At 29.0% G+C, this 22,421-nt stretch overlaps 1 protein-coding gene across 1 annotated transcript in view; it reads left to right on the top strand.

The window, feature by feature from the left end:
• Positions 1–22,065, top strand: part of LOC123298003 (carbonic anhydrase-related protein 10) — a 437,349-nt gene extending 415,284 nt beyond the window's left edge. The window contains exons 9-10 of the mRNA XM_044879852.1: positions 19,849–19,894; positions 21,936–22,065. Of these exons, the coding sequence (XP_044735787.1) occupies positions 19,849–19,894; positions 21,936–21,988 (99 nt within the window). The 3' untranslated portion in view covers positions 21,989–22,065. The remainder of the gene's footprint in view (positions 1–19,848; positions 19,895–21,935) is intronic.
• Positions 22,066–22,421: the final 356 nt, after the last annotated feature.

The raw sequence follows: 22,421 nt of genomic DNA on the forward strand, positions 1-22,421 counted from the left end.
TGAAGTAGATTACCTAAGTCTATTGTTTGTAGTACCTAAGCCTTACAATAATAACATACTCAATCCTTTGTACAAACTCATCCAGATGAATGAAGAAATAATTGGTATATAATACACAGTAAGTTAACAATTACTCTAAAAGTTTAAGTATACTTACTTCTAGCATATATTGTTATTAATTTCTGTATCATTGAAATATATGATCATAATATAATGGGATGTGATTCTTTATCAAAAAGACTAAAATTCTTATTTCATCCTGTTGACCGGAATCTAGCAAGGAAATAGGTCGGCATTTCGATATATATAGACTTGTTAAATTGATTCTAAAACGAAGAAGTTATAAGCATTCGAAGATTGTTGCCTCTTGCTCTTTCGTATCATCAAATCAAGATACAGCGAGATCGTCTCTCGGTGCCTTCTTTTCCAAATATTAACTTTTTTTTTCAATAATTATTGAAAATTATTGATTATAATTAACACTTGAAATGCGAAATTGTATTTCGTATTTGGCATTTTTGCGCCCCTTGCTACCTGCCGCTTAGAGCGACTGCTCCACTTTCTCTACCCTTGGGCTGGCGCTGTATCTCTTTCAACAAAAGTTAAAATACAAATATTTATCGTAAAATTGATGCTCTTTTAAAGTAAAAATCCGCATGTTTTATTACCTTCAAAACTTCGATTATTGTACTTTATTTTCCTGGAATATTATAAATTAAAATTTATTATAATTTATAAACATAAACAGCATTAATTTAAATTTTAAAATCTTTTGGGGATTATTTATTATACAAACTAATTTTCAGAATATGACGATCCATCACATTTAATAAATAAATTTATATACAGTAAAGCCTTTTACATACAATATTCATGTTATTCTGGTAGGTACGCAAATGAAAAACTCAGAAACAATACCAAGTTACGGAGGGGCATATTATCATATTATCCCCAAGGGGGTCAAATTAAACCATATATGCACACTTAGTAAAACGGGATTGTGGATTATGATAGGAAAAAAGTACTAACTAGAGAGTTCGATTTTGAGACTAATGTTAAAAGATCTTGTTGCCAAATTAAACACCTTCTAGTTGTTTCTTGTCAGTACGTATTTTAACGTTTTACAAAGACAAAAAAACATTTTCCATGCAAGACCTGCATAGGCATTACAATTTATTATTATAAAAGTTTCTTTTCCTTTCTAAACTCCTTTGTACATTTTCCGATTTTCAAATATATGTTATCGAAAATGTAAGCCTTTCAGAGAAAAAAGGCAGCATTGATATTGTTGAAATCAAAAAACAAAACGAAATAAAACCAAAGAACTATATTAGAAAATTTATTCCGCAAGGGTGGAGTACAAACAACAGGCGTTGCTTCGGTAATATTTGTTTAAAAAGCAATATCTCATGTATCGAATGTACATACAACATCGTTACATTACCTCCCCGAGCCAGAGAAAAATTTAAATCAGACTAATCTAAAATTGTGGACATTAAAGCGTCTAAATTTTTTTCCATAAAATTTGCTTCGATTGGAAAAAATTTATAAATTCCAATCGTTCTAAAATTCAAATTCTGCTATAACGAAGTAACCTTTACCGAAACTGTTAATGTTGTAAATAAAATACTCGAATCGGTAACGTTTCAGAAATGATTCAGAAACTATACATCGTGAAGATTCAGGATTTTGAAAATTAGGTCGTATCTATTTAGAGCAGATCTGAATTCCTTTTGCAAATGGCTTTGTAATAACTTTCTATTCCAAGGAGCCCTTTAATATAAGTCGATTTTATACATTATTTGGTAACCGATATCGAAAACGTTGACTGTTCCGTCATGTTGACCAAAAAAGCAAAAATTTTTTAAAAGCGAGATTTGCAAAGGAACGGCCTGAGACCCATGGGTTTGTTTTCCAACCAAGGATCAATGTATTGGCTTTATTGGCTTTGATATTATCTCTAAATATATTTTATGATATACGTAATTAAATACACACAAATATAGCCGCATACATGATATTCCTAACATTCGGTAGACATATGTGTAGTCGAAAATAAAGAGTCAGAGCATAATAACAAAGTTACATAGGGCAACGTTATTCACGTGGGAGTCATGTTTTCGCATTTACACAAACAAACTCATTCAATATAGTATATATGTATATAAAATGAATTATCACACACTTCATTTAGTGGGTCTAGACATTGTAAAGTTTTCATGAGAAAATTCATAACACCTATTAACGGTAATGGAGTGAATTTGAAAATGATTTAACGATCTAAACTAACAATCTCAGAATAAAATTATAAATGTACAAAAATAGGGAAATTTGTAGCAATTAATGTAGCCAGGTATCTACTTGTGGTACTACAAGATAGATATGATTTGAGTACAATCGTAGGCGTTTTGAAGATCTTATATCGATTCAAATGGTTTCTATAAGCAAAATCGTTGCGGCTATTACGAAACACTGGCTCTGTGGTAGTTAAGACAACAGCCTGAAAATTATTATACCATGTATGAAAATTATTATATATGTAACTTATATCAAGGTATACTAAGTTAAGTCCCAAGTTTGTTACGCTTCAAAAACGAAAAAAGATATCAAGCTGAAATTTTTACAGTCTACTCAGGACGTAAAAAGTGTGGTCAAGTTAGTAAATGAGCAATATAGGTCAAATGAGTCCGTAGGACCCGTCTTGTTAACCGTTAGAGATAAAACAAAAGTTTAAGTTTAAAAAATGTTCTCTATAAAGAAATGAAACAACTTTTGGTTAAAACATTTTTTCGTTAACTCACTGTTTACCCGCAAATAGGATTATCAGTTATGTATGTGTGACATACATGTATGTGTAATGTGACAGAGCAATTAACACTGTCTATGCATAGCATTTCAAAGATTAACTCAGTCAATTGTTTGTTTTCACTTGTTTTTAATATTGCTTGAACATCCAGCCCAAGTTAAAGAAATTCAAGTGAAAATTTTTTTCTATTTGAACATTATTTGAAAGAAGAAAGATCGAACACATAGATAGAATGCTATTTGATTAATTCAAATCCAATGATGAAGATTTCCAACCGTTACCTCTGTATAAATACCAATTGACGTGAAATTAATGTGCACATGAGACATCACAAAGTCTCATAACCTTAAAAGTTCAAACATATTATATGAAAAACCATTTTATTTCATTGTATAGTTTTTTATGTTTTTACATCAATTCTACTTTATTTAAACAAAGAGTAAGATAAAAGAAACATCTATCACAACAATCTCTTACTCTCATTAGAATAAAAACAACTATTGTTTTGTGTATATTATATGCGTTAAGTATATATTATATACACGTTAATTACTCATGCTTTTCAACGACGCATAGAAAGGTAGATGGATCGTTATGTCAAGGTAACAATACAAAACACATAATGTAAAGGGTAATATGGGGCAAAAAGATAAGTTTAATTAATTTAAATTCGATTATTTTAAGACGACACAAAAAAATTCCTGACTTGAATCAAGCCCGTTGACTTGGCTGTGAATATTCTTAAAACAAACAAATATTTCATCAACGATCTCAATAATGAATTAATTCATGAAAATATATATTTAACTGCTAAAAATTAAAGTATCGAAGTATCCTGGATGAAGAAACTATGTACTCATTATGTAAACAACATATTTTCTCGAAAATGATACTTTTCTTTGTCTTTGTACAGTAATACAAAGACCATTGTAATACGAAAACAAAAAAAACCTCAGGCTGGTCGAGGAACAACAAGCAGACGAAATTGTAATTTTATGATCGGTATCAGTCTGAAAAAAAAACTACTTCATTTGTTTCTAAATGGATGATATTCAGCTGTCTTATCTAAAAATCCAAAATACTTTTTCAATAAAAATTTCTCAGAAACTAGTATTGAAACCACGAGACATGGGAAAAACTAGATACGGAAATAAGTTAATAAAAGGCGCTCCAATTAGAAAAATCATGATTTTCGATAGATATTCGAAAGAATACCAAATCAGTTTCCAGTATATTCTCCAACCAGTTTCATTAGACTTTTATCTTAAAAATAACCATAAAATGGGAATAACTGGAAGTAGGTTTACGGCTCTGCTGTGTTTTACTTCAAATTCTTACCAAGTTACAAATATAACGTAGATATAAGATAAGACGATATTTCGACTGTAAACACGTTAAAAGACATTATACCAAGACGATAAAACGATGGAAAAATTGTGCTTTTTCCAAACATTAAATAAAAAACTTTTACAAATCGATATAATACCAGAGACATTTTACACTTGTCTTGTCTTTTCCTTAGAAACACTAGAAACAAATATTACTATGAATAGAAGAATATTAAGGTGACAAAGTAAATTGTAAACATCGTTGCAACAAGAAAAGATGTGTACTCGTTGGCAATTTTCCCATATTTTTCGCTTTTTAACGTAAATAGAGTAAAATAAGTTGTGGTGGGTAAGAGAATTGTTGAGTAATAATAACGATGCCTCTCTTTAGGTATCTACAACAATAATAAAATGACACTAAAGTATGAAAGATAATGATAACATTGTCTTTTTAGTGTTTGTACTACAATAATGAATGAATGAATGAATAAATGTAGTTGAACACAAATGAGCCATCATTTTAATCTTGTTAATTTAGATTATGTATAAAAAGTTTATACAATATTGACGAAAGAAAATTTCTAACCAATACACTTTTTTATGAGAAATACCACGTTTGAAACTTTAAAAGTCTTAAGTGATTGAAGGTACAGCTTGTGGTTATGCTTTCGATAACTAAGTGTCTAGAGAAAAAAATCACAAGAATACTTTTTTCATTAAAACTGATTAAAAAATACGAAAATATTTTTTATTTTGAAAATTAATAAAAATTTTGTACTTTTCATTTCTTTGGAAACAAAATATGATACATACAATTGATTGTAAAATTTTACAATTAAAGCTAGTACGTATCCCAAATCTTTGGTTTATTTTTCAAATTTTATTAATAGAACATCTGTTCAAATATTATATGAATAATTTTAATTTTAATAAATAATTTTTTTATTAATATGAAATACACTGCAAACCCACGCATCCACCCTCACACAAACATATAATCGCGCACACCTACCTATAAAAAATTCAAAAATCAACTTTAAGAATAAAATACAAAAAAAAAAATAATAATAATTTTATTAAAGTATGTCATTTTTAACTTTTTTTTTTTTTTATTGACGGCAAACATTATTAAAGTGAATAATAAATTTAATATATATATCCTAACAATACGTATAATGTTATTATATTTACTACTCGTAAACTATTATGTGTAACAAAAGAAAAAATTTACTAGTCAATAAAAAATCAAGTCAACACTCAATTTATTGTTGGAAATAAGATATCTTATTTATTGGTGGTTGCTCATAGATTCAATAACGAAAAGACGCAATTTATTAAAACACTTACTATACCATGTATAATATATATCAAGGTATACTAAGTTTAGTCCCAAGTTTATAACGCTTAAAAATATTGATGCTATGAACAAAATTTTGCTATAAGTGTTTATAAAATCACATTAGTCCATTTCCGGTAGTCCGTCTGTCATCACGATAACTCAAAAACAAAAAGTTGAAATTTTTATAGCGTACTTAGGACATAAAAAGTGTGGTCGAGTTTGTGTGTTCGAATTGAGCAACATGGGTCAATTGGGTCTTGACCTATGTAAGCCTTAAAATTAAAAAAAAATCTTGTAATCCTTTAGAGATCGAACAAAAGTTAAAAGTAAAATATATTCCTTAAAAAAAATAAACACCTTTTGTTTAAAACATTTTTTCGTAAACATCACTATTTCTCCGTGAGGGCGCAAATTTTATAGTATGCATTATATGGGCATATCAATTACGCATGTTTGGCATGTATGTATGTGTAATGTGGCAGTGTAATCAACAATGTCTATACATAGTATTTTAACAATTAACTCAGTCAATTGTTTGTTTTCATTTGTTACAATTTAACATCAAAATTTCATTTTTTTCATTAATTCATGCATGTACGTAGCTAAGTTACACTGCGCTCCCACCATTTTATTCTTTTAAAAAGTAAAAACTTTTGAAAAGATTATAGCAAGACCTTTAATGATAATTACCAAATAGTGCCAATCAAACATTCCCTCCTGGTCAAAAAAATAAGATAATAACCACTTACAACTCGTTGAAAAAACTGTAGTTGTTTGAAAATTAGTATAAAGGTTCTACAATTGACTGCAGAACTCTTGACTGAAAAACGACCGAAAAATCTCAACAACAACTTTCGATCTGAGACCTAATTTCCCAGATAATTAACCAAATCTATTAATAAATTTATCCAATAATAGAGCACTTAGAAATAGAAGGATATTTTTATCATGACTGGATGGGGTTCAATAAAAATTTTTCAAACGTGAGAAAGATAATTTGATTCTCGAATGCAACGATAAAGACAACAATTATTACTTTATCGTTTCATTTAATTATGAAATTATCTATCTCAATAATACACACAGGTTACTAGGTTGGGTTTAATAAAAATTTAAAAAAGGGAAATAGGTAATTTGATAATTAAATGAAACGATAAAGATACCCATATATTTCTGAGTGCTTTTTCATTTAATATATTTATTAATTGATTTGATTAATTATCTCAAAAGGGGGCCTCAGATTGAAATTCGGTAAATAACTCTTTCGTTCGTTTTTATAAGCATATTTAGTTCTGTAGTTCTGCAATCAATTACAGAATACCTTGGATATTTTACTGCTTTATGCATTTATCTACTGATAGGTCACTTATCCTACTAAGACCTAATAAAAGGAGTGCTTATGTCAGAAATCAACTTTTAAAAGTCTACTCAGCCAATTTTAAACGTTTGGCATAACACTCGACATTCATCGCCTGTATAGTCTATTTGTCCATTTATCCTATCATTAGCATAGTTCTTGACGTTTTCAGTTGCCCTCTTGCCTTTATTTACTATTACAGAAATGAGAGATATTGTGCCACACTGTTTTAGCCAATGTTGACATACCGGAGTAGCACAAGAAATTTGATTATGAGCGACATTGAATCAAAAATAGCAGCAATCTGATTAATTAATATCCTGATTAAAGAGGCATTCATTCACATATATTACACACTAAATTTTCCTTGGAACATTCTAACATTCTGTAAGAACAATTTTCTAAATAAAAGTCTATGCAATTGTAGATACATATTGTATGCTTATTTTCTGTTCTTTCTATGATGCAGTAAATAAATATCTTTTCATAAAAGCGTGTATATAATAATATACTTTTATTACAATATCCTAGAGAGAAATGTGTTATAGAAGAATGAATGAACAACAACGTGAAGAAACGGATAAGGTAGATGGTGTACATACCTACCTACATATGTAGGTAACTACCTAGAGAAAAGTTGTTGTGTTGTTTGTTGCAAATACATAAATAAAAATGGACGTCATATATGTATATAACATAATAATAAATAACTGCTTTACCTACTTTAATATGTACAAGAGTACATATACATATGTATATATAGTGAGATTAGGAGAAACTGATGACAGTGTCGAAAGAAAAGTCCGAAAAGATAGGAATGTAAAGAAATGAAAGGCAAGTTATTAGGGCACAAAAAGAGTACTACCTATTTAATTCTTAAAACAGGCAGACTAGAGACATACGGAGTAATGGATGAAAATAGAGAGAAAGCGTCAAAAACTCTAGTATTTTCTGCCCTAATAGTTAACCAAAATCCGTCCGCGGTATGCTTAGGGTAGTGGATTCGATTCCCGCCGTCCGAACAAAATTAATTTAATTAATAGTTGTGATAGGCTGGTGTAGTGCATGGTATATGCATGAAGGAGGTGCACTCAGCCTCTAAAATTGAGGAGCTGATAAATGAAATTATCAGCGGAAAGGTGGTAACGCACATAATGGTATCACAATGGGCTCTATAGCCTAAGTGTGCCCTTCATGGACAGCCAATATAACCTAACCTAACCTAATAGTTAACCAAAACCTTTCGTAAGTAGTCGGTGATATAGTGAAATTGATAAGAATTCAAGTTGCCACCGGGCTAGATAGCTAATCGAAAAGAGTGATCGAAACTAGAAAGTGCCTTCTATTAAAAAAAGATGGGTCGTGGGCACCCGGTAGGAACTTTGTTCTTTTCAAAAATTAGTAGCAACTCACTATTAATTCACTTTTAATTTTAGCAAACATTTGTTGTTGTTTTTATGTTCCATAACTTTCAATTGTTTAAAATCGCTCACTAAATTCATTACAATCCAGCATAATCATTTTTATTACACATAGCATCATAGTTTAATAGTAAAATAGTGCATTTATCTATCGCAAAATTACAGCGTGATCTATATGAAGTGAGTTTAGGTTTAATATTTTATTGCTTTTATTTATGCAGTTTCATTTTTAAGCTACAAAGTTCGTAGATCTAATATTTAACCGAATGAAATAAAATTTTGATTATTAAGAATAAAAGCCCCCTTGTTAATTTTTTTCCCGTTAATTAAATAAGATTTTCGTTATCAAAGTTAGAACTTTGTGCATGAGTAAACTGTGCCAGTTATCTATATCTGATTCATTTTAAATCATCTTCAAAACTTTTTTACAGATTTTGTTAAAAAACAAATACACAAAAACAATTTATAAACATGCAGTTGCGTGCGAATAATTTGTAGATTAAAATCTCTAACATATAGATTAAATTTTCAATAGAAATATTTTTTTTATTATTCTTTAATTTCTTAGACTAGTTTACAATCTGGAAAGTACTTAATGTAGATGTCCACATCATACTTTTTTTTCGCTGATATTCCAACATGAAAAACAATAATTGGTTTTTTTCAGTACTTACTAAAGCTTTTTTACGTCCGCTATCAGAAATCATTTTGTGTCTTTGATCTTTGTTTTTTTGTTTCATTAATCCCCGACAAACGAAGATGGGTGTTATGAGTTTAACGTGTCTGTAAAATTGTGTACCTGTGTTTGTGTATGACATCGTAGCTCCTATGTGGATGAAACGATTTTGTCTTTTTTTAAAGTTATTTGATTGAGAGTGCTGTTAGTTATATTTCAATTTCGAGCTTAGGATTCCGTATCACATATCAACTAGCAAAAAGATAAGTATCTTTAAACGACTGAGCACATTTTTTTGAAACATAACTAAGAACATTCTCGATCAAATTACCTTCCAAACAAAAAAATAAAAATGGGTTTATCCATTTCAAAGCTGCTATGCCACAAACGAATCGATCGAGCCTGATTTTGTGCAGGGATTTCTTTAAATTTTTATTTAATGTATTTTTTATTTTGTTATGTCCACACATGCAACTTATACATTCATTTTATAAAAACTAGTAAAAAACAATAATTGTGATACAGTATTAAATAATAGTATTACTAGAAAAAAGACTCACCAATATATTATGTTAGTACTTTTTTGTACTACCTTCTACATAGATAGTAGGTTAGTATCTATCCATGTACTAACTAATAAGAACAATAGTCACGGCATAGTTAATATCATCCATACAATACGTTTTTTAAAAATATTTTTCCACCATGTACGAAAAGGAATATGTTGAATTAGAAATATTTTCATTTATCTAATAGTTTTTATGAAGGTCCAGCAGTTGATATCTTCTGCCTCTTCTATCACAAATGGTACACTTTTAGTGTAGGTAAATAATATATTAAGTTCTCTGCACAGATCTATCAAAATTTGTAGTGGAAACTACGTTTGAGTTTTAATACAGAATTGATTACATTTCTCATTTCAGAATTGTAAAAAGATTTTTTTACTCAAATAGACATATAGTTCCAGTGAATGGGGGAGGGAGCAGGTCATGGGAGGTGATATTCAATTTTAGTCATGCATAGGAGGGTTATATACAATTTATCATAAATATTACCATGCTATTTGCTACTTTTTTGTCAGATCAAAATCCTTTAAGCCAATATTGTCATTGTTCTTTGCAATTAAACAATCGTAGTATAAATGGAAATAAAAACAAAAAAATGTTCTTTAAATGTGCAAATATTGGCCTTAAAAAGAAAATCGTATTTCTGGGTATAATCAATTATATTCACCTTGATAGTTGCGTGAGTAGCTGAGAATTTTTATGAAATTTGAACTTTCTAGATTTTAAAATGACAAGATATTTCAGCGTTATCGTCGATTTTTTATTTTTACCCCGACTCTACAATGGCGAGGGTTAGGTGCTTGACCTGTATGATTGTATGTTCATCTGTTCTCACCTAACTTCTAAACTACTTATCATAATTTGACAATTGTTATAGGCTATAAGCGTCACATTAAATTGAATATGGCGCTCTCTAGAGGACATGAAGTCGCGATCTAACCACAAATTAAAATTTAATGATATCAAATGAAAGATTGACTCTCTAAAAAAATCTCATTTCCGTCAAAACCTCTTTTCTCGTCACGTGGAAAACTGAGTATTCTCCAGACTATGATGACGATTTTACAGATCATAACAATTTTAGATGAAAATAATTTCATGTTTTCATACTTTTAAGAGCACGATTTTGTTTTCATACTTTTAAGAGCAGCAGAGAGTCGGGGTTCCAGTCGTTTTAAAGGATTTTTTCAACGAGAATTTCATAGTTTATTATGTATGTATGATGTTATTGTTGCATGAATAAATTTAACTATTTATTTTTATATTCTTTACATTTGTTTGTATGTTTTTTATTTTTTTTATTTTGTACCAGTTTTATGAAATAAATGTTGTGAAAATGTATCTATTCTATTATGTGGTAGGTTTATACCTAATTGTATTAACCACATAAAGTGAATTTTTTAATAAGAATAAAACAAATAGGCAAAATAATAAGAAAAAAAGACATTTTCTGTTTCGTTAGAAATGCACAATATCTTTACATACATGTTACTTTGTCGTTACTGAGACTCTACCAGGATTCACTTTTTTTAATTATTACTGGTGAAATAAATTTCAATTTTTGACGCAATTTTCTAGATAATTAATTAATCTTAATTACTCTTAAATTACATGATACTCATTGCTTATTTGGTGACGGTCTACACTTGTAGGAAAGGAAATTAGGGAAAAAATCAAAATTTATTTTGAAACTAGCAGATGCCAGCTTTTCTGGGCAATTTCTCCTTTTTAAAAAGACTATCACGTTATATCCCTCAATAATACTCCTTTTTGTTCACATTTTTATGGATTTTAAGTTTTCGATTGGGAACTCTTTGAAAATAAGTTTTGCCCATGATACTCGCTGACATTGTAACTTTCTATAGGTACGCCCATTAAATTAACCTGATATTTATACTTGTTGGGTCAAAATTACCCCATCCACTGAGTTTCATCGATTCCATTTTTTCAAAGGGGTTTACCCGTAAAAATTTGCAAAAAATCGTAAATAAATAAACCTGATTTTTATTAAAGGAATAATAACCTGGCCTATTAAAGAGGGGGGGTGGGCTAATAACCTGGGCCTATTTTTACATAAACGTTCTATCTTTATAATTCATTTTATTTGACTATAACTAGACATGTTCTGTATAACAAACAATAGAATGATAGATACAAACACATAATACATAATAGAAGTAAATTGTAGCGGTTGATTAATGGATTGGGTATAAAATATTTCATTATATTATTTATTTATGCATTTACATATCCATATGTGGAATATTTCAATTCAATTTTTTTAATGATTTTTACACACAAATAAAAATAAAAGTAAATACCTACCGTTTTATATAAAGCATTTTTTTACCGACTTCAAACTATGAAAGCATCTTTGTGTATAACCGCTTTACTTTTATTCTATATAACCTCTGATAGCTTTTACCAAATAGCTAATCTCCATTGGCTGTAAACTCTGTTGACAAATGGTTTCAATTATTGTTTTTCCATTGATACGAAACATTCTTAAGACATGCTTGAACAATGAAATTAAAATTAGCATAAACAATCTTAAAAAAACAATATTTGGTAATAACTAAAAGTTTAGTTAATTACTAAAACAAAACTGTGCTTAAAAATTCGTATATCTAAGCGTCAGATTTTTATTTATTTAATGAATTATTGATGTTAGTTTCTATTTTATTAAAAAGTTAGGTACTTCACTGCAATGGAATAGTTAAGCATTTTCAATGCGTTATTAGGTATTCTGTTCTTTAACGCAGTTTTTAATATATTCTCCCCGGGGGTTTCTTTTTCATAGAATGATTTTTAAAAGGTTTTAAAAATTCCTGTTTAAATATTTGCAGACACTCACCTTCTACTGTTTACTAATTTTTATCTGTGGAAAAACTGAACAAACAATTTACTTTTTGAATACAACGTTTCGTTTTAATTTAAACGTTCTAAATAAACCTTTGTATTTTCAGTGTACTGGGTCTCAAATTGACTAACATGAAGTAAAAAATATAGCAAACTGTGATCCGAACTCAAAAAATTATCTAAATTACAAATATCTGTTCAATTTTTTCAGTTAAATTAATAAATTGCAGTTTATTATTTATTGAAATGATAGGGTATCAAATTAAAGAATCGATTTCTCTCTACGTTTTCGAGCAAAACATATTTTTAAGAAACTCATTACTCTCGTAAATGATATTAGGGTATTTTGAATAAGGAACTGATTAATCTCCAAAATCAAAATTTTGTTAATAATAAATTAAATAAATAATACAGAATAATACAAACAAAATTGGATTAAAATTGGAGTTATTTGCTGTTCATTAAAATGTATCAAAAAGTACCAATTTGGCAATTAAACCAAAAATGTAATCCTATTAAATTTAGGTTATACTGCTACAAATTTGTGATCAAAATTTAACGTAGCTTTAATAGGTTTCAATAATTTGGAGTCCTGTCCCGGAATTAAGCACATAAGTGATAACTAGCGATAAACTGACATCACAGCTGAAAAAATGACCCAAAATTAGTGGGTTTCAAAAAAAATTTCAATAAGATAGGATCAAATTTGCTTGTGTTATCAAAAAAATCGAATTTTTTAACTTTATGACGCCATCAGAATCCAAAAAATTTTATTTTGCTTGGCACCAAATTATGATATTTATAATATTGTAAATTAATGATCGCCTTTTACATGATTCTTTCTTAACTTGTTGTTTTACGTATAAAACATACTTTTTATTTTGCACCTCATTTTTGTTGCGCCGTTGGCGTGTGCCTCCTTTGCTACGTCCTAGTTACGGACCTGCCCATCCGACTTAACTCGTGTGTGGCCAGCTCTTTTACCATAATGTTCGCTAATTCCAACATTCTTATTCAAACACTCGAATCAAACAATTATTTAACATGAGCACAAATAATTGTAACGAGAACATTAAAAATTACAAAATGTCAACTATAATGAATGATAAATAAATTTTAACATCAAAATGTTATATTCCCCTCCTATAAGTAGGTACCTATGTATAAAAACTCAATGGTAACAACTATTAAATTTACAGAAATTGAAGAAATAAACTCCAAGTAAAATTATTTTATTATACGTAAAAAGCTATATATGTGAGTTTCGTGTAAATTGTTTTTGTGTGTTGTTCGTTCCAAAACAGGAATAATCCTAAATTTCATTTAATTTTCCGTACCACACACATATTATTTTATTTATATAATTATTGTTAAAACGTGTTCACATTAACATTGAAGATAGTACCAATTTAAATTAATTTTCTTTAATAAAATTGTTGTTAAAATGTTTTTACCATTTGATATTATATGCATACACAGAGTTTAAAAAACATTGATAGAATCGAATAATAAACAAAGACAGATTGTTTATTGTATAAATACAGGCCTGTTAACAGTCACAAATCTGACTTGCATTGAAGGGAAGAATTGGCGAAAATAGAAATCATTTTTTGTAATAAATTATGTGTTTTATTGAAATTTTTCTTATTTCCGACAAGGTGAAAGTTAAAATTGTAGTTCAAATTAAAGTTTGCGATTAATTAATTTATTCAAAATTTAGGACAAACCAATGGAATTGCATCGAAAAATTAAGATCATTTTAAATGAAAGAAATTAGTTTCGATCTAATTTAAACCTACCCAAAATAATACTGCCTGAATTCCTTTTCGAATTATAGTTCTCGAGATATCTGCTTTATAGGGCTCAATGTAAGATTTAATGAGCTTAATTTATCATATAATATAGAGATAGACATTAAAATAATTACTATGGAAATGAATGGTCAAATAAACCTGGCTCAATTCATTTCGAAAAGTGAAATGGCAAAATAATTAGATAATTCAAAACCATAATTCAAAAGAACAAAGTCAACTCAAATATTTCAATTTCAATTAAAATATCCAAAAATTTGTCCCAAAAAATGATAGCTCTCTAGGCGTCCTTTTCATTTCATCTGATGTCCTTGACCATAACTTTGATATTGATTTAAGAAGGAGTGTTATAAGTTTAAAGTGTTTATCTGTGCGTCTGTGTGTTTCTCAGTGGCATCGTAGCCCTTAAATTGGCGAACCGACACTCAGTTTCCAAAAATCGGTTTACAAGGATTAAATCGCATTTGCCGGGGGTTTTTTAAATTTTGTAAATTTCATTTGTAAATTTTTTGAAGGATATTTATTTAAATTTATTATTCAATGAATACCGACTTTCTAAGTATCTGCAACTTCTAAGAATTTTTTAGGCGGTGACTTTCAACATTTACTAACACCACCATACATAATACATATATATAAATTCGTACTACTAGTTCGTTTGCTCGTTATTATTATTTATGTTAATATATCTGTATACAATGTATATGATGTACATATAGTTTTATTAATGTTTCAAATTATTATTAGTTCCTTTTTGATGACATGTATATAAAACAGTTATTATATGTATGTATCTACATACGCAAAACTATTCAATATGCTCTATGCCGACATGTATAAATCATTATTTTGAAAGTTGTATATAATATTATATTATATTACTTCATAGGAAATTGAGTACCTCATCATTTTCTCTAAATAACTATTTTGTATTGATATTGACAAAATTGGATTGTGTTAAACGATCAAGTTTTACTTTATAAGTGAATATATTGCACATCCCGCGCGATTATTTTACCATAGAAAACTATGGAAACCTATACTAGGTTCTAAAGTTTACATTAACGCAGCTATTTAGAAAACGGTGATCTTTTATTCTCAAACGTAAGTCAAAGCCTATTTGATAATTACCTAGCGACAAACTTCAACCTATAGAAATTGAAAGGCATTCCATGAAAGATAAGCAGATTTTTTTCTCAAAAATTTATTTTTAACCCCCGAACTAAAAATAGGGGTGTTATAAGTTTGACAACTATGTGTATCTGTCTGTCTGTGTGTCTGTGACATCGTAGTGCCTAAATGGACGATCCAATTTTTATTTTTTTCGTTTCGTTTGAAAGGTAATTTAATTGGGAGTGTTCTTAGCAAGGTTTCAAAAGCGAATTTAGCGTTACGTATCCGGAACAACTAGAAAATAGATCCTCAAAATCGGTTCCGTTTAGAGAAGGCTCTAAGGAAAAAACTAATTTAATGGAGAGTTTCATAGATACGTTTCAAGCGCGAGTTTAGAGTTCCGTAGCAAAAAAATTTACTTCCTGTTTTACGTAAAGTGTTTTTAAGCTTTGTTTTTTATCTGGTAAATAAATAAACCATAAAACAAAAAAAAGCAATTATTTGGCGTTCTGCAAGGGAAAGTGTCTTAAGGAGAGTATAACATAAAGGACCGTGAACTGATCCAATTTATTATATTTGAAAGTGATTTCAGTTTAATTTAAATAATCACAATCAGTTTGTAATTGAGATTTGCCATAATGAACAACCGTACCTCAATTGACGTTTGGAAATTAGTGAATCTAACATCAACTCTATTGGATCATCTCAAGTTTGAAATGCCAATCTCTAACAACAAAGTACTAATATAGAAAGATATTTGCGATTTTCTCCTCATGAATGCACTAACCATTTTTTAGTCCATTCATGATCATGGTCTTTTTTTAAAAAGTTTTAATCGAGCTACCCACCGATTTTAGATTTGACCACATCATTGGAGAGGAATATCTTAAAATACTCTGGTTATGTCCGGAGAGAATTTCAAAATTTTGCTATTTCAAAATTTCGACGTATGGATTCCTAAGCAGATTGTGATATATCTCCTTTTTTCCATATTTTATATTTCAACACATCTCGAAATAATCTCCCTCAATATAAACAACTTTGTCAAAAATTTAAATCGGGCAATGATTGGAATATAAAAGAATATAATCCTATTTATAAAACTAGTTTTTAACTTGTAACTATCAATAACATTTGCGAACACTGAAATATTTATTCCGAACTCGAAATATAAATTCGTTATCTAAATTAGTTATAAAATTTGGATTCTAAAATAGATCATCGAACAAAGAAATAATTGTTTGAAAATGGTAACACAATTGACCACTCAATATTATTTTATTATTTAATTATATATAACCATATGAATCTATATAACATGTTATATATATAATTTGTTTGATTAAATAAAATTGAATCACCTAACACAATCATTAAAACTTAATGCAGAGAAATCAAAATGTAGTAAAAGGAAATTGGAAAACCTGGTTTCTGTCAATATTCAATACCATTTTACACACTAAACTATTTATGTCATTGTTATACCTCAATACAAACCTATCAGTATAGGTATGTAACGTACAAAATATAAATAAATATACCTACATAAAAGGTACCAACGGATTATGATTCATTGTAAGTAGTCTGAATTTAAAAAAGCATCGAATTCAAATCAGTTATAACGGGATCGGTTATAACGACGAAATTCAAAGTAGTGTCCGACCGAAGGTTCGGTTTCGGCCAATTTCGGGCAGTATATCTAGTTTCGGCATCAGTTTCAGTTTCGGCAGATTTTCTGCCGAACTTTCTTCCACATCAAAACTCTGCGTTCGTGAACTATCGCGCGTCGTTCGGCTAACTTTGAGTGAGTTCGTGTCTGCTTAGTTTGCCGACCAGTCCGGTGTTATTTTGTTGTGACTTGATGTGTTGTGTTGTGTATGTGTTCTTGGATTTGGTTTTATTAATTTTAACCTCACAAACATTGAACCTATGCCTGCTATCGCTATGATTTAGTTGTGTGTGATCTTCAGATGGGTATGGGTATGGGTATGGAGGTTAGCGAGCCATGCCGGAGCATCGGGCCTCGAAGTAATGGTTCAGAGCACCTAGCCAAATAGACCCTTGTACTCTATCCCCGCTACGCTTTTCAGTGGCTGTGATCTTCAAATACTTGTTTGTTGATTTTAACTGTGAGAAAACACTGTCTATATAAATGTAAAAAATCTGCCAAATTTCAGTCAACAATCAATTTTAAACATTTCTAAAAGAGTTTTTCCTCGGTTTCGCTTTCGGCCGAAACTGAGACAGACACTGAAGATTCGGTTTCGGTTTCGGTTGAAATTCAAGTTTCGGTCGGGCACTAATTGAAAGGCAATGATTAAATCTTTATACTAGTCGTGAGAAGGATCTGATGCGACCCTCGAGGCCACACAAATAACTTTTTAGGATAATAGTTATAAATGTTTAAAAAAATAAAAACTCAAAACGACTCGACTAAATGTTATGAAATTCTTTTCGGATCATATCCCCATTAATACGCTTCGATCGACACACTGACGAAAAATAACCACAGATGTGCGTACGGACGTACATAGATACACACGCAGCCAAACTTCTTCTCCAAATTGGTTAGAAAGCCTTGCCCTAACAACGACACGTAAAGATATGTTGAAAATTTCTATTTCGAAAATCGAACCCATTACAATTTCTTCATATACTGGGAAGCTAATATGCACATAGTTATATGAATGTATCAACTGTAACAACATCGGATATAACGACATACCGGCTAGTATGTACATACATATATGTACATACTTTCGATTTATAACAAAAATGTGCATTTCGCTTATAACGTATATCGTTAATAACGACCATACTTATTGGCCCTTCAATGACGCTATAACCGACGTTGACTGTATTTTATTTAATTTGCATGGATACAAGTGTTTTGTACTTAGTACTTTTACAATTATCCAAGAAATATTAGACTAATCTTACTTATAGCTTCTTAAAATACACTTCTTTGAAATGAGCTCAAATAAATCCTAAAAGGAACATGTACAATAAACTAAGTTTAATACAAGTTTAATAATTTGATTTCGTTTCTTAAAGTTGTTTCACAAAGTTTTACTCAGATCGTATTATTTCGATTTGAAATTACATATAGAATATTTTACAAAATAATTGATATTTGAGTTGTACAAATTTTCTTTTTACAAAAATTAATTATTTATAGCTATAACATAATTTCATTAATAAAATTTTGTTTAAGTAAGTTTAAGTCCAATTTCTATGCACCAGTTTTGTCAATTTTTTCCGCACATCTGAATAAAAAAATATATCTAAAAGACGTGATGACACGTAAAGATAAGTCGAAAATTTTTTTCAAACTCATTATATGTCTGTACTGGGAAATTAAAAATATTTTTTTTTCTTTAAAAATAATTTATCAATAGATTGATCGTATATTTTCAATTTACGTGAAAAACTATATACATATAACGTAACTCTGATTTGATAAAAGTCCCAATACATGTGTAATGTTGGTTGTATCGAATTTAACTAATAGAAATATAATCAAATTACCTACTTTAACCGTGTAGATATGCCTGCCCGAACCCTCCATCAAACTGACTATATTTATGCACACAACGTTTTACAAAGAGTGTTTCATAAATGCATCTATAAACTTCTAGAGAGATTATAGGGAGCATTGAAACCAATATTTTAATCCCAAAAATCTAGCCATAAAAATGCATAGTTGTCGTTTTACAGGCAAAAGAATTTTTCATACAAAAATATCATAATAGTAAGTACATTTTGTTACTGATAGTTCCCAGTTCATCACGTGATTTTTTCAGTTATTTCCACACGTCCCTTTACCATTCTGATAATTCACAGAAACCCTACGTTGCTCCTTACTTATTTTAAATGAAATATCCTGGCGTCTAAATATTAAAAAAATAATTTTGTCCGACAAATGTAATGAGGCGTTGGTTGAGTCCACCGTCCGTTACGCGTCAATTTAACAGGTTATTGATACTGATGACCACATTACTGGTTTTTGAGTAAATTTTAAGTATTGTTTATCTCGTTCGACGTTTGAAATATGTTCTTTTAATGGAGTAATGATTACTAACTACCACACTTGGTGGTCGTCACAATAGTAAAGTATGGTAGGCAAGTCAAGAAGAAGCCGCTCACAAAGTTTGCAAGGTGTAGAATTAACTGAAAAATTACATGCGGTACTAGAAATTAAGATATTTACACAAAACAACAAAAAAAGTCATATAAGCATATGAATAAAGACATTTTCTATTTCGATTATATCGATTTTTATTCTAAGACTTTATAATTGAATATCTCGAAAATAAAACGAAGGTGGCCATATATTTCTATAGCCTTTTCTATGATATATTTGTGTGAAAAAGATAATTTACTTACAAATACCATACTTTCACATCAAAACGTCTCTCAGTATATCGAAAACTAAACCTACTTGTAGCTTCATTTTTGGCGTATATAATTCTTTGTAAGTTTGGTATATTTATTAAACACCTTATATTCACGCAGATACACAACAGAGAAGTATATTTCGAAACTAATCAAATTTTATTACTTTTTTTACAGAGTAATAAAAATTGTCCATCGATGTTCAAAGATCCATACTATCGAGGTAAGCAAATTAAATCCTATATTTGTTTTTTAATATTTAAATGAATATCTACTGTATAGGGTGGTCCAAGTTACAACAATAAGATATCATGAACTAGTACATAACGTGCATTCTTTTGTAGATTTTCTAGAAAGAGAATTGAAATTTAAGAAAAAAAAAGAAAGGATAATAGGTATTGTGAATATCGCTAAAAAGGTTACTTAGACAAATTGAAAATTGACCCCACAAAGTCAGTGGCTCTAGAAATTTTTTCTGGACATGAGGTCAGATCAAACCTATGGTTTTCGTAATTAATCACCATAAGTCATAAAGGATCATAAGATGAATTTTTAAATATTTTCTAAGCAGATATTTTGGCGATATTCCTTTAAATATTTAAAACTCAATATACAAGATAAGTACATTCCCACCAATAAATCTATCCAAAAAATGTCATTATTTTAACGTTATCTAACATTTGAGGAAATTCTGTAGTAATAACTTGGGCCACCTTGTACAGGGCTGTCATTTTCATGGAAATTATAATAAAAAATATGATTATAATCAATGCTTTTATAATCAGGGAGAAATTGCAATTAAAAAATCATTCTGAACATTGAGCTTGTTTTTAACAAAAGTGATATTAAAAAATTTCATTAATATTTGTTGTGAAAGGTATGATTTATCAATGAAAATTTGCATTATGCGCCATGATTCATGAAACTATTTACACGAATTATACGGTCTTCCTATTTTTGCTATTTTTTAAATTGAAATGAAAAGAAGACAATTCAACATATCAAAGTAAATTGTGTTTCGAAAATTTTCAAATACATCAGTTCTTTGACTTGAATTATACATTGAATGTTGTATTTACTTTAATTATTTGAAAATTGTTAATATCATAATAATTATCAGATAACCTCAAAGATAATAGTCAAACTAGTTACATTTTTTTAATTACAAAAAAAAAATCAAATGAAGCTCTGTTGTGAGAGCCTTGTTCAAAATTTTCAAGATATTTGTTCGCTACAAAACATCGTTTGTTAGTAAGAAACTCCCAACACAAAATCAGGTTGAATCCATCCGTTTGTGGCATCGTAGCTCCTAAACGGTGAATGAACTGATCTTTTCCACCATCATATTTCAAAAATGCAAGTAATCGAAAAAAATATCAAAACTTTTTCCGTCTATAATTCTTACTCAATTTTTAAACTATCTGAAATAAATTGAATAGTTTCATTATTTAAAAAAAATCAAGTCTAATACTTTTGATATTAATTTTACCTTCTCTTGCAAGTCTCTGTAGCAATTCAGTTTTGGCTTCGATTCCGATAGAATAATTGTCTCTCCATCAATATTTTGATTAAATCGTTTTTAAATTATAACCACAAAGAGTTATATTATAATTTTTACGTCTCTATGTATCTGTATGTCTGTCTGTGGCATCGTAACTCTTAAACGTATGAACTCCCATATGCCTCCTGGAAAGACGATCTCAATCAAAATTTTCAACATTTTTGTTCTTCAACAGCAGAAAAGAGCGGCTTAGAAGATCGTTTTTTTCCGAACATTTTTTATTTTTTTGAGCGTATGTTGGGTTTGAATTTCACTTAATAATAAGGGAGTAATAATTTAATTACTCCCTTCAAAGCCTTAATTGAATTGATAAGTTTTTAACTATGAGGTTTCAATCAGATTTTATGTTCAAATTTTGAACATTTCACTAATTGCAATAACCATAAAGCTCCGAGTGATACATTAACCGGTAGCTTAAAAACAATTCAAAATATACTTCACAAAAAAGTAAGAAATCTAAATGTTTTCGTTTGCCCAATTTCAAAGAAAAATATCTTTAGAATATGAGCTTTGGAACTTCGTAATCATTATGACTTTTGATTTGCTCTTGCAAAGCAAACAATTATCTTTTATTTGACTGGTACTACTTTTCTACAAGGAATATACGGGATACTTCATTAGTTGTTTTAATTTAAATTTTAGAAATGCCTTCAGTAATTATTTTTTACTAATTTATTAAAATCATTTTTTTTGAATTCCACAGCAAACAAATGGGGCTCAGAACATTCAACTGCATTCCATTCGACATTCAACTGAAACAGAGAAAACTGAAATTTTGCTTATGAATAAAATAAATTTAAAAAAAATATTAGCTTATAACTCTCTCTAACTAATTAAAATTAGTGCGATTTATTAAAATAAAATAAATAACAATACTCAAAAAAAAATTATTTAGTGATATAAATAATATTATTAATTACTATTAATTATTATAAATAAAGTGCTTTTTATATTCAACTTAAAAAATAAATACATATATTCCATCATATACATTGTGACGTCATATAAATAATTAAAAAAAAAAAAGAAATATACAACAAAAAATACCTAAAAATAATATGTTTAGTAATAAAAATATATTTTAAAAAATTAAATAGAAAAAATATTAAAGAAAAATTCAAAGAAGAGAAAAAAAGAATTGTGCGCAAATATGTGACCAATATGGAAAATAATAAAAAAAATTTTTACC

Source organism: Chrysoperla carnea, chromosome 4, assembly GCF_905475395.1.
Source record: "Chrysoperla carnea chromosome 4, inChrCarn1.1, whole genome shotgun sequence".
In the NCBI taxonomy this organism is placed as follows: domain Eukaryota; kingdom Metazoa; phylum Arthropoda; class Insecta; order Neuroptera; family Chrysopidae; genus Chrysoperla; species Chrysoperla carnea.